At 44.0% G+C, this 14083-nt stretch overlaps 1 protein-coding gene across 2 annotated transcripts in view; it reads right to left on the bottom strand.

The window, feature by feature from the left end:
* Positions 1-7759, bottom strand: part of tns1a (tensin 1a) — an 80742-nt gene extending 72983 nt beyond the window's left edge. Inside the window, exon 1 of one of the 2 annotated variants that reach the window (XM_010785418.1) lies at positions 6912-7759. In XM_010785418.1, the coding sequence (XP_010783720.1) occupies positions 6912-7007 (96 nt within the window). In that variant the 5' untranslated portion in view covers positions 7008-7759. The remainder of the gene's footprint in view (positions 1-6911) is intronic. The other variant, XM_010785419.1, reaches the window with a different exon arrangement.
* Between the last annotated feature and the right edge of the window lie 6324 nt (positions 7760-14083).

The following is a 14083-nucleotide window of genomic DNA, read 5'->3' as shown; positions in this document are numbered from 1 at the left end:
TCTTCATTAAAGGTGGTGTTGCATTGCAGCTAGGAGCATAAAAAGGTAGGTAATGTTGGAAGAGGCAGTTTACATACAAATGCTCATTGTTTTTTTATGGTTATGTGTCTGGACAGCATCTTAAAAGGCAGATTCCACATGTAAAGGAAAAGGCTTAAATCCTCAATCTATGTTGCTTTGTCAGAAAAAGATGTCCATTCACCCTTAATCCAAACACATCATCACACATGTCAAGTGGTGTGTTGGCGTGCTTGACTTTTTCTTTCTTTTTTTTCAAACCAAGATGCTGCGTGGAAATACCCCGGTTCCTGACACACTCAGTCAGTCCCAGAGAGCAGGAGAAGCGAACAGCAGCAGATTAAATTATACAGGAGAAACCAGAAATAGCTCGAGTGCCGAGGCCGCGTGGACCCGACGCAAGAACGCGCCGATGCGATTCGCCACAGAGCAGTCAACTAGATTAGTCCAGCAAAGATCACGCAACAGAGTCAACCGCTGTTGATCCGCCTGCCATCTTGTCGTGTGTGACAAATCTGAACTTGACCTCTCGTGACCAGAAGATGAAGGATGTTAGTGGTGGGATCTAAGTTTGAATTGCATTAGACCTTGGTATGCTTGGTATAAAAGTCAAATGTTAGCCAAAAATAACAATAAACAAGAATCAGAAGCAACAGGGGTGCTGCTGTGTTGTCAATTCAAAAGGAACCATTGACCATGAACTCCTCACTTCCTCGACACACCAGACATAAACATAACCGCCCACTTGACAACACTATGGAAGGTCCATTGGAGCAATTGAAAAAAACATGGGCAGAAAAGAAGCATTCAGAAATGTCTCATGCCTCTTTTGGGAAATCTGAATCCCTAACAACCTATTGCTGAACCCGAATGCATCCCTGTCTTACCCAAAACATGCAGGAGAGGCAGACCCAGGTGCTGGCCCTCCCTGCCAGAGCAGAGGGCAGAGACAGAGAGACGGAGGGCATCCTGGGAAAAAAAGAAGGGATCTCCAGGCTCACGGAAGAGATCCATGGTATTCCAACACATGCCCAATGTTTCCATGCAAGTGTTGGCGATGTAGATCCATGATGGAGGTGCACAGAGGGGAGGGGAGGGAAGGCTCTCGTGTTCTCTCTCTGACGGCCTCAGTCAGTCTCCCGCATCTGTGCTCCCTCCCTCTCTTGCTTCCACTCCTGGTCCTTCCCTCTCACTCAGTCACTCTATTGTTCGCTGCCTCACTTCTGCCTCCCTCTCTTGTCCCCCTTGAAGTGTGGTAACTTTATTCCATGTGGGAAAAGGGGGGAGGTGAGTCTTGGCCTTTATTTCTTTCTCCCTCCCCTCTCCTCAAATGATCCCTCCTTTTCCCCTTTCTTTTTCTTTAACCCTAACACACACACACACCCTATTCATTGACCACCGTCCACTCCCTTCCGCCGCATACCTCACCTCTCTTTCCCTCCACCCAGAGCATGCTCGCTCACGTCTGCGCTAATGTCACTTCAATTTTTCATCGGCAAAACCCCCTTCCTGTTTCCAGATCTCCACTCTCCCTTCAGAATATCTGCAGGACTCGACAGATGCTGTGACGCAGCTGAGAGGCCGGACAAACAGTGGGAAGCTAACAGGTAAAGGCTGCACAAGTTGGCGTGGGACCAGTAGAAAATATAGCTGAGATCATCACTGTGGTGTACAGACATTGCATATGCAAATGCAGTCTCGTGCACACACTCAAAGAAAGGCCATGTTAGCACACAACAAGGACCATATGGCCGTGCAGTACTCTCCTGCAGTGACATACTGTATGCAAGGGAACTGACATAACTTGTCCTGAATACCCATAAGAAATACTTTATGGGGTATTCCAAGAAATCAGTGTTACACTTTCACATACGCTTGCTCGAGATTGAAGCGGTAAAGCAGCCAATACTGCTTTATTGGATTGTTCTTGGATTACTGATGATTTCTTTGTCTTTTTTCCTTTTATTTTGTGAAATAAAAAGGGCCAGAAATGTCAGATATATCCTAGTTTATCTTGTCACCTTACTTCCATCCTTGCTTCTGTCATGATAACTATGCTTGGTCTGTGTTGCCCCCTTTAGTTTTCAATGATCTGATTGGATGATAAAACATTGTAGTTTGTGTAGCAGGCCGCTTCTAACTCACATATATGAGTGTACAAAACATTCAAACTAAGCCTTCAGACTTCAGGGACCAGTGTTTATCTTCAAATGTCTTTAAAAAATGTATAGTTTTGAAGCCTAGGAAGACAAAAACTGATGACATCATTTGTCCTGGATCTTATCTGATAACTCAATAAAGTGTGCCTTTAAATGCGCTGCATGCCGTTCTAAATATGACTACACCAACAGGTTGATAACCCTTTTGGTCATGCTTGCATATATGCATAACAGTGGGTTTTTCATCCTCCCAGGTCCCATTTGTGCATAAACAAAATATTCCACATACATGTATGCATACATTTCCCGAGCACATGTGTGAGGTATATGGCTCCATGCATGTGTACATCTACATCAAGTACAGCACTGAATCAACATTATATCAGCGGTGCGGGCACATTACATCACTCCACAGTCAGATCCATAAAGGGCTAAGAGCCAATTCATTTGGAGAAAACACCCTCTATTGATCCCTGCTGCACTCCATCACTTCCACTGTAACAGTTACCACAATCCATAGGCTAACCTGACGCCAAATCTGTGTGTGTGTTTATGTCTCCCACTGTGTGCATTAACATAATGTCAGCACAGTTGGGGGAATACTTGTCATGTTAACTCCTGAACAGTTTTTAGTTTTGTTCGAAACATATGACTTACTCCCTGCAGCCAACTGGTGTAAACGGGGTTGCTATAGCAGCCTCTAGTGGCCTCCAACCAATCCTCTGCAGACAGGTAAGCTTTTATAAAACGTGCATGCATCTAATGTTTTTTTTTCTGTCTGGGTGCAGCCAGAAGAGACATTAAGGTGATACTTTACCACCTGCAAAAAGCATTGATTTTGGGTGTGCTTTTGGGAGTGGTGTATTTTCACAGTACAACATTTTTGTACAGTGAGGTCAGGTTCTTATTCCCCTATTCCCAATGCAACATGCCGGGACTCACTGAAAACAGCCAGCAGGCAGGCACAAGCACACATACTCTTTATTTCCCAGAGAAATGCACTCGTGGAAAAGGGTATTTAGGCCAGCGTGGGACAGTAAATCTCATTAAATCCAATGATGTTAGCAGCCTTTAACAAAATAACATTTGATATACATACACTGACAAATGCAAGAGCTCCACCAACACACCAAAGAAGTTCAAATATTTTGGTTGTACCAGATATACTGTTTGGACAAGATGGAAGAGAAGAAAAGAGAGAATTCCACATGTGCAGGCCCCTCTTCTGTCGCTGGAGAATCCATCACATTAAAGCTTTAATGCTAAAATAACAGAGCATCCATCATACTGAACGCCATCCGAGAATACAGCGAGTACTCTGCAGATCCCTGGGCGGGGTACATGTCCACTGTAGCCACAGTTGGACGATATCGCTCAAGGTGGAAGGTGAGCATGTGATAAATACAATGAGCAATGAATGGGGTTTTTCATGCATATGCTGAGAGAAGCAATCTACAGGGTGAGAATAGGGAGCCATTCAGCAGACAGTTTTCCCATCACCCTCTTCTCTTTTGGCTGTCTGCAGTACTGCCTGATGTGAATTTACTGCCCTGGGGGACATTAGGTAAATGAATAGCGAGGCAAGTAAACAGTAAATGTACAGGAGAGGAGAGGAGAGGAAGGGTAAGGAGACAGGGGGAAGCAGACAAAAAGCAAGGACATTATATGACATTTGAGGGAAGAAACGGAAAAGAGGAGACGGATTCGAATAAAAGAAACAGAGAGGAAAGAGACAAGAGGAAATCCAGTTAAATGAGAGGAAAGTGGAGGGGAACCAAGGAGAGCAGAAGAAAAGAGACAAGGGGATAGGAAACTACATTTTTAAGGGAAAAGAGATGAAAGGAAACAAGAGGAAATTCAATGAAATAGAAGGAAAAAGAGGAAAGGACACACTGGGAGACACAGGGAAAGGAGAAGGAATAAGAAATAGAAGGGGAAAGGGAATACAGGAGAGCAGAGAAGCAGAGGGTTACCCTTCCATGGTAGCACCGTAGTGTCACCATAGTAACACACATGGAGAAAAACCTTCACCCATCATTCCCTCCACCTCCCTCTTTGTTTCCCCATCTCTGTCTTAAAAAAAAACGCTGCACAATCGCAGTCAAAAGACACACAATATTCCCATCTCCTGTTGTAACCCGGCCCTATCATATGGGGACCGTGTGAGCCGGGTTGCCATGGAAACTGAACACCTCACAGCGGTCCTTGGAGGGAAGACACAGAGCCTTACCTCTCCACTTTCACCTCCCAGTCAGTCACGTGACCAGCTGTGATGCTGCAGCTGAAGCAGCAGACTCAATGGTCGTCATGCACACTGGAAGAAGTTCTGTTGTGAGGCAAAATCCTCGTTTGTTTGATTGTTAAATTAAACAACATGGGTCAGAGAGGGGAAACGCTTATTGCTAGGTCATTTTTTTCAACACTGTATACTTATGAGGAATTGGTCATCAGCCAACTGTTGCAAAATCAGATAAACAAGTGGTAGCAACCTTCAGTGATAATCAAACCAAGTTGATTGTAGGGTAATAAAGAAAGAAGAGGGGGATTTTTCCAATAACAACTGTATACTTTCCTAAGTGAGAAGAAAAGTTTAACATTGGTGCTAGATTTTTGGAGCAAGAACTCTTTATCAAGTAATATCCGTCCGTCCGTTAAGTTGTAAAACCCCTATTTCTTAGAGCATATGAAAAATAATTGGTGCCACTGCAACCACCACCCTTTTCTTTTCCAATAGTACAACCTCTTTTCAAGAATAGTCTAGAAATTAGTCCGTGTAATTCAACTAAGATTTAGAAAGGTGGCCATACTGGAATCAAGGACTTGATTTGGGAAAATAGCCAAAACAAGTTGAGTTTTACTGAAAACAGGTTGAAATATTCCAAATATAGACGGAAAAAGGATATCTTAATAGTTGTCATAATACATTTGACGGTGTAGGTAGAACAGTTCAAGATGTGCCTTATCTTCCTGCATCTCTAAAAACGCTAAAACTGGGTTCAAATCCGGAAAAATGGTGCGAAAACCTTCTTCAGTATCGATGTAATGACAGTATATGTATGAGAGTGTTCCTAAGAGGGAGAAAATGTCAAACAAAAGGAAATCCTTTCTCTAGATTGAAGAAAAAAAGCCAATGCTGAGAGGACATGCTGAGCTAAAGCTGTGACTGAACGAACATAATGGGTTGGGGATTCATTGCATAGGGTCGAGGAGATATATAATGAGTGTGTGTCTGCAAAGACAGTTACACACACATTTACGCACCCATACAAGAGAGTGCGACAAGGGGAGTGTGGTAGGAATGAGCGCGGGTGTAGAGATAAGGAGCTGCGGCAATGGGGCGGGGGGGTTGCTGCTGGTGTTGTGGGAGGGTGTCGGGGCTTGGAGAGACGGGCGGCTGCAGCACTATATGTTACGGCGTCACCGCCAGCAAAATCCCATCATCACCACCAGACTTTAAAACACCACCGCTGCCTGAACGGTTCTCATACGCAACAGCAGAGGGAGAGTTACAGCACTGCAACACTCAAGTTTCAAACCTTTCCACCAATATCTAGAATCAAAGCTTTCATGATTCCAACGATGAGGTTCAAATTCAAAGATATGAGGGGGCATGAAAGTGTCTTTACTTTAGGATAATATTCTCACAAGGGGACATCATTTTTGAAAAACTGCTGAGGGTGCAGTGCATTAGGCTGATTTGGTCAGTCCTGCCTTAGGATAAGTGCTATTAAAAAAAAGCTCTCTCTTTGCTCAAGAGATGCTCATGGCGTTGGGAAAAGGGAAAAAAAATCCCCTCCAAAAATGATCACCATTTATCAGAGGATCACCTCGGGCACTGTTTCTGGTGCCCTCACATGTGTGTAAGTGCATGTGTAAGTGTGTGTCAGAGGAAACAGTGCCATTTAGTTATATACATGATTGATTATCAGCTAGAGAGGAGCATAAAGAAAGCAAATAATTGTGGTCCGGGTTTGGCTAATAACGCTGCCTCCGGGGAAACAGACAAAGAAACAGGAGTGTGCGTTCGGCTGATACCATTCAATGAACTCCAATTGGCCTTTGTTGCTCATACACATGTGCCATACGACCAACGGGATATGGCGCAGGGATGAAACCCTCGTCGAAAGCGAAAAAATACAGCATGACGTGCAAAGGCTGGAGATGAATGGTTCCCTTTTACGGGAGTACGCAAACCCACAATAATGGTGCATTACAGTTCTGCAGTTCCGAAAGCAAGGTGACCCTATGTATCAGGAGCAACTACCATTTGTTCCAGGTGGTTGCTGCAAGTGCCTTGCTCTAGGGGCAAGTCCAAAAACCCATGGTTCCACACCACCTCTATCTGGAGCAGCTGCCTGGAGACAATTTGGAGATGTTACACTGACCTTGAATCGGGACTTAGAGGGACACCAACCAGTCTTCCAGATCCCATGGTCCATGACCAGTTGTCAAGCTCTTTTTCACAGCTACGTCATTTGGTGGTGTAGGTAAAAGCGACTGAGTGCATGTAATGGATGAGTGGTATGATTGAGGCCCATTCCGATGTGGATTTCATGCAGGATGAGAATTCCAGATATATTTTTTGGCATTCATTGCAGAAGAAAGTCACCTGCGTGGGCTGAAGTGAGACATGAAAGACCGACATGTGCAGAGCTCGTCATTTAAGTCCGTTGGATCCAGGCTCAATCTCCCATTCCAAGCAAACCCCTTCCCCCCCTTTCCATGAAGTCTTACCTTGTCTCGCTTGGCCCCCCGCAGAGGGAAGAAGCAGGCGAAGAGGAACTTGCCCCAGCTGACGACGGCAGCCAGGCACCAGTTGAGGCGAGCCATGCCTGCGTCTGTCCCGTCTCGTCTGCCAGCCTCTTATCTCTCCCCTCGGTGCCGGGATAGGATCCTGCAACCCCCCCCCCGGTAAAAAGAACGATGTCAAGCGAAAAAAGACCCCGCAGAGAAAGGAGACCCTCTTGTTCTACTCCGTGGAGCACAGTTGAAAAGCGTCAGAGGACAACTGGGGTTTTGTTTTTCTTTCAGGTTTTTTTTTTGGGCAATTTTGGCAACCTGTCTGGCTATGTGTCTGCAATTCCAATTTGAGGGGGGGCTGGTGTGAAGCTACTGGCGTCCCACAAATGGACTAGACCTTTGGACAGTCTAGAGGGACCCGAAGCGTCAAGAGCCTAAAACTGTCTTCCTGTCTTGCCATCCATCTGTCTTTCTTTCTTCTTTCGTCTCTTCGGTCTCCACAGCCCGGTGTAGATGAGTCAGTCCTCAAAGTGTGATGAGCACCGTCGGCTGCATAATGCGAAGAGCCCGCTGCTGATCGACGACACTGTTACACACACACGCACGCTGGCATGCCCCACACTCCCAGTCTCACACACACATTCACGCACATGTACGCTCGCCTGCAGAAGAAAAACAAAAAACGCTGTCCTGGCACATACATCCACAGGCAGAAGAGCCCCCCTCTCGTCACACGGTTCCCCTCCAGGCTCAGGATCCCCGGTGCTTGGTGCTTACACACACCGCTTACACACACTCATCTCTCTCGCTCTCTCTCTCTCTCCTGCTCTCTCACACATACACACATGCACTGATGCTGCAGCACTTACTCAGCCAGCGCGGGAGGAGGGGAGCAGAAAGAGTGAGGAAGGGGGGGGGGGGGGGGAGAAAGGACTGGGAACATAACGGTTGAAGGAAAAAGATGGAAAACAGAAGGGGTTTTTTTTTCTGCTGAGAATGACAGATTGAGTGTATTCATTGAGTGTTTGTGTTTCAGAGTTGAAGCCAGTGTCGGCGAAGGAGAAGATGTGCGTATGAGCGAAAGTGCGCATCAAGTAGTGTGTTCACCGGGAGAGGTGGAGGAGCAACAGAATGGGCTGAAAAGAGTGAATGGAGGAGTCAAGATGGATGGATGGATGACAGACATCAGGAGAGAGGGAGAATTACAAAAAGGGAAAGTCGCAGGGGGAGAGGCGGGAGGGGGGGGAATGTGTTTGAGAACACTGATGAACACACACACAGCAGCATGCGCAACATACGCACACAAGCGGACACGCAGCAGCCGTCACGGTGCAAGGCGGATACAAGGCAGGCAAGGGGTGAGATGATTGTAAAGTGTGTGGAGAATTGGGTCGAAGGGAGAGAAGGAGGGAGGAGAGAAAGGAAGGATGGAGGATGACAGAAGAGGAGAGGAGCGGGGTGTTGAATCATTGTGTCTTGGGTGATTATTTCCCCTCGCACACACACACACACACGACTGCAGGTGGTGCACAGGCTCGTTCGCTGTGCTGCAGTCTCTCTACGCTTCAGTGGGAGCACATTTTCACTGCAGAACGCTTTTCTCTGCTATCCCCCCCNGCAATCACAACACATCAAAGCAATGAGCGAGGGAGATAAAGTGTAGAGAGGATGCTGTTCTGTCAACCCCGAGCTAGCTAAGCCTGGGGGGTGGGAGAGGGAGGGTGTTGAGGGGGGGGGGACATAACGCAAAATTGTTTGGCCGTATGGAAATGCGATGGCAATAAAAAAGAAAGAAAGAATTACAAATCTTTCCATTGACAGAGAGCTGCTCCCATTAGAGTTGCTCTTCATACGTTCTGAAATCAGCATTCAGTGCACATGTCAGATATAAACACAGTGCATCATCTATCCATGTGTGCCTGTATGAGATGGAATCATGCGACAACAGTCAATGTTTCTCGAAAACAATGCATTTGCAGATATGGAGATTAATTGCATAAAGTGTCATTTATTAATATTTGTTAATAAATGGTCATCAATAGCTCCCGTGCTGCGTTGTTGTTTACATGCGTCAAGTTCTCGCGAGAATTGATATCTCTTATATACAAAATCAGCGCCAGAGTATTGCCCTCATACTATATTTTCCCCCTGAAGTTCACACACACTGTTCGGAACAGCTTTTCATGTCCCGAGTGGACTTGATTTATTTGTCCCGCAACTTAAGCGATGTCACTCCAATATTTAATTCTATCCAAACGACAATCTTTTTCTAAACTTAACCGAGTTCTTCCCTGTGATTATTGGAAGTATTTTGAAAGACTGTACGCATGTAAGAATTGGTAACTACCAAAGAGGAATCTAGACCTTTAGGACACGTCTTTGATGAAGTTATAAAAGGTATGAAATATAAAAGTAGAGGGCCAAGAGGTCATTACGTACCACAACCAATCAACAGCTGGACATTCCTGTTGGTACAGTACAATCCAAAGTCAGGATCCCATTGGAAAGAACGGCTGGGTTGTTGTATCACATCGCTTGCAACAACTGTGATGACATTGGTCAAACGGCCAGGACCCGAGGGAAAAGCCGAGCGACGGAAACAGAATCCACAGTTTGCAAACAAACACCACGACTGGTCACAGCACGTCCGCAGAAAGATCAAGGAAGATATTGGACACCAGAGACTCTCTTTCAAGGAATTCACAACCACCAGTTATCACATGACCAAAATCCTGAATGAGGTCTTATAATTACACCTTAACAAGCTCCAATCCAGTCAGAAAGCCATGGGGTAACGTCTTCAGGACTACTTAATCAAGTCAAGTGAGTGAGTCAGTTTAACCCTCCTATTGTCTTCGTTTTCCCCCCCTTACTTTGGTGTTTGTGGTCAAATTTGACCGGTCCTGTTTTAACTGCTATTACATTAACACAAAAAACATTAATCATCACCAAATTTAATTTAACACCCTTTCAAACTGTAAATATTGTATCAGACTAAAACTGCAGTAAATATACAAAGAATAGATACTGAACATGTATTGCGTGTGCCAGGTGTGATCCATGAGGGGGGATGGGCACATAAGAGCGGGAAATGTGTCAAATTGTTCTGTGTGTGTGTGTGTGTGTGTGTGTGTGTGTGTGTGTGTGTGTGTGTGTGTGTGTGTGTGTGTGTGTGTGTGTGTGTGTGTGTGTGTGTGTGTGTGTGTGTTTTATCTGATCCGGATGGTTACTAATTCCTTTTCTTTCTTTCTTTGCTCGGGAACACCATGGGTGTTACAAAGTTGACTAAATCATCCAAAATTCAATGAAAGTGGTGATCAGCAATTGTATCAATTGTCTACTGTGTAGGATATCATAAAGCCTTAATGCAATCGAATATAAAACAAAAAAGTTATGATTGATGAAAGTAGTAAATCGGTCAGATTTGACGCAAAGACAACAACAGGAGCGTTAATCTAAAATATCACCAATTTCACTCAATGGGCTTTAGAAAGGAATAAATAATCTTCAATGGTAAAAACTGAAAAATAAACGTCACAAATAACAAGAATCCTTCTCCCAGAGACTGAGATCTACGCAATTAATGTTGAAGAATAGATAAACATAAAATCAAGGGCATGCCTATATCCCATATAGAATGTTTACCACAGATGGGATCATAGAGTTAAAACAATTCCTACAATTACTAAATCCCTTTTAATGTACTCAAAAATGGTTTTCTAGCAAAGGTAAGAATATGTGAATACTGTTTAATGATTAGCAATGCATGCCGGCTGGTGTACAGAGGCTACTGTTTACTACAAAGGTTGACGGATGATGTCAGTGTGATGTTGATGCAAAATGGCAGCTCCATAGAAAGAATCCCTCGCTGTCTGAGTCTGATGGTCCGACACCATAACCTGACGTTTTTAGATATGGCTGCTAAAGGAAAAAAAAAAAATCTAAGTCACCTCACATATCCATGCTTGGGTAGGGATGAGGAAAAAGCAAATGGGCCCTAGAAATGCAAAGCAGACAGTGTGTTTTACCTTTATGTCAACATTATTAATGATATCCTGTGGATTCCTTTTACACCGAACTGCCTCCCTGTTTTATTTTACAACACATACAGTATATAGCATATGATCGTGGGAAGGTATTTCGTCAGCAAGAGGACATTTGTGTTTCGCAGTGGAACGAGGAATATGGTTTTGTCCTGCACAGTTTCCTGCAGCAGTGTGTGCTGTACATCTCAGTGTGAGACTGGGCTTGTGTCCCACTCTCTTGGCAATGCGCTGACCTTTCTCATTAGGCATAAGCAACTTGCATAATCACTGCTGACTTCTATTGACTGGCCTGTCACACTGCCTATCCGTTTGACTGGAAACCCCGTGAAAAAGTGCCGGCTGCCAAAATAACTTCTCCCTCAATGACTTTCCCCTGTCATCTGCAGCCGGATCAGAATCTATCATTTTTCACCGAGTGCACAAAAACAGGGGATTTACAACGTTAGCTGCTTATCCTCTGCAACAATTGTCTACCAATATTTATCCAATGTCAGCTCTTTTCCCTTCTGTCCAAATATATGCACTGCTTGAAATATTCACAACCTTATTCAGAGATTAAATATTGCCTGTTAATGTTGTGATGTTGTAAACATTGCTTATAATGACCCTTCTGCAAGTTCTAAAGCACTTGCACACAAGGTGATGTACATTTTTCATCACATGCAAACAAAATCTGAGTAAATCTCATTCAAGTTAATGCTTTTCACAACAATGACGGTTATCAATTTACATACTATTAAACTTCTTGTTGATTCACTGTAGGGAACAACAGATTAGTTGGCAGTTATGTAAAGATATGTTGCAATATCTCTATATGTTTATATTCTATTGTGAGTGTATACTTAACTTTTTCCGTTACTGGATATAGGTTCTTTAAATAAATGTCCACCCTGGGAATAATAAACAGCCACTACTACTATAGTAGTGTTGCCACATCAGCAGGGCAGAATGGAAAACATTTAATGAGCTAATGGTGTCCCAACTGTATTTAAAGGGGTGGTTTGTCATTTTGGGAAATACGCTTATTGGCTTCCTTGCATAGAGTGATATAATATGATAGATACCACTTTAACACCTCTTTTAAAGCCTAATATGTACACATTTTGGCATTGATTTTTAACGTGAAACTGCTTAATTCAATGTTTTTTTCCCTCTGTGGATGAATCGGCTACTTTTAAAATTATGAACAATGCAGGGATTCCTACCAGGCAGCAATGCTGTTGAGAGATGTTACGACCCCTTCCACTCCACTAGGGGTCTCTGCCTTTGTGTTCTGCTTGTTTCTGCACATTTTCACACTCCCATCCACGCAATCATTACTGACGACTGACTTCCACATTTGCTTAGGTTTCTTTGAAGTCCTTTGGTTTTTGTTATAGTAAATAAATACGCTTGTTGTTACACTTAACTTGTCTGGTCTCCCATCTTTGTTGCAGCCAATGAGCCAGGCCGTAACAAATGGAGACTCGTCAGGGATCTTTGACATTGTTTCTAATTCTGTAGTGCAGCCATCTTTGTCTGCTTGTTAGTGGATTGAAGTGCTGAGACTGATTAAAGGAATCAGATCAGCTGTAACTTGATAGGCAGGTGCACCTCGTTGTGCGCATGCTGGTTGTTTGGGAGACATGGACAAGTGTGGTGAGTAGATTTTTGTTTTTGTTGGATAATGTAAGCAGTTGTAATGAAATGCTGATGGGTGGTGATTTTGTTTTTCGTCGCTAAGCTCGTTATATTGGTGATTTTTGTAGCCGATTTTTGGTGGTCCTGTGAGTGTCTCTCGCTTCTGTCCCTGTAGGCTTCAGAACGGATTCCCTTTGGAATTTGTTGGGGGGTTTTAGTGTGGTGTGGATGTGGTTAGAGCTATTTGCTCGGGAGCACGTCCAAAGCTGCGGGTGGAGTTGCCAATTGCTGGTTGCTTTACCGGGCTTGTGGGTTTCAGTGCATAAATACCCACCATAAGTAGCACCTGAAGACTAGGGGGGAGTTTAGGTAGTTTCTGTTTGGTTTGGTAGATAGAGGGACATGACTGCTGTTATATCTGTGTATGTGCTATTTCAGATCGGCTGCAAATGTGTTAAGTGAGTTTACAATGTTTACATGAGTGTTTGTTATCTGTCTCGCCGTGGTCAAATAATGTTGGTGTTTTCCTGTTAGTAGCTTAACTCTGGAAAACCGTTTGGTTTTATTAGTTCTAAAACAAGTCTGGGATTTGGTGATACCTTAGTGCAGGATGCTACAGCTGCTTATGTGGAAGTAAGTAGATGCAGGAGGGAAGTGCAAAATGGTAATTTGTTGGAAGTGTCTGCAAGTGGTTAGTTAGACCTGTAAGCTTTGGGCACATAAGCGCTGCAGTTCATGCCTTGGTTGGGTGAGCTTTGCGTAGTTTGGTTGCCTCTTTGTGCTGTGCTTCTGAGGAAGACTTGGTTGGCTAGTGAGCCGTTTGTTTCAGAGGAACCTTTGGTTTGACGCTTATGTTGATTCTAGTTTGTGATAGCTGGTGAAGGCATAGCTTTAGCAAGCTTTTTCTAGCTGCAGGTAATTTGTCGGACACTGGTGAATGTTTATCTGTTTTTGGACCTCCTGCTAATGTTCTTCCATGCATGGCCCATCATCCATCACCCTTCTCTTCAGTGTGTGTGTTCTCTCTGATCTCCATCTTTCCTGTAAACTCTTAAAAAGCTTCCTTAGGCGCTGATGTTGCGGGGCTGCATCTCTTAAAAGGCTTCTTCAGAGTTGCTGGGTTGGAAAATGGAGACTGGGTGAACACCGATATGAAATTCAAACCGGTCAGAATGGAACATGTACAGTGGGGCAAAAAGTATTTAGTCAGCCACCAATTGTGCAAGACTGCCAAGGCACACNACACCGATATGAAATTCAAACCGGTCAGAATGGAACATGTACAGTGGGGCAAAAAGTATTTAGTCAGCCACCAATTGTGCAAGTTCTCCCACTTAAAAAGATGAGAGAGGCCTGTTATTTTCATCCTAGGTATACCTCAACTATGAGAGACAAAATGAGGACATTTTTTTTAGAAAATCACATTGTCTGATTTTTAAAGAATTTATTTGCAAATTATGGTGGAAAATAAGTATTTGGTCACCTACAAACCAACAAGAT

Source organism: Notothenia coriiceps, unplaced genomic scaffold (genome assembly GCF_000735185.1).
Source record: "Notothenia coriiceps isolate Sejong01 unplaced genomic scaffold, NC01 NC01_scaffold00027658, whole genome shotgun sequence".
NCBI classification, from domain to species: Eukaryota; Metazoa; Chordata; class Actinopteri; order Perciformes; family Nototheniidae; genus Notothenia; species Notothenia coriiceps.
Note: the sequence above shows the minus strand (reverse complement) of the source record. Positions and strands in the feature narration are given on the sequence as shown.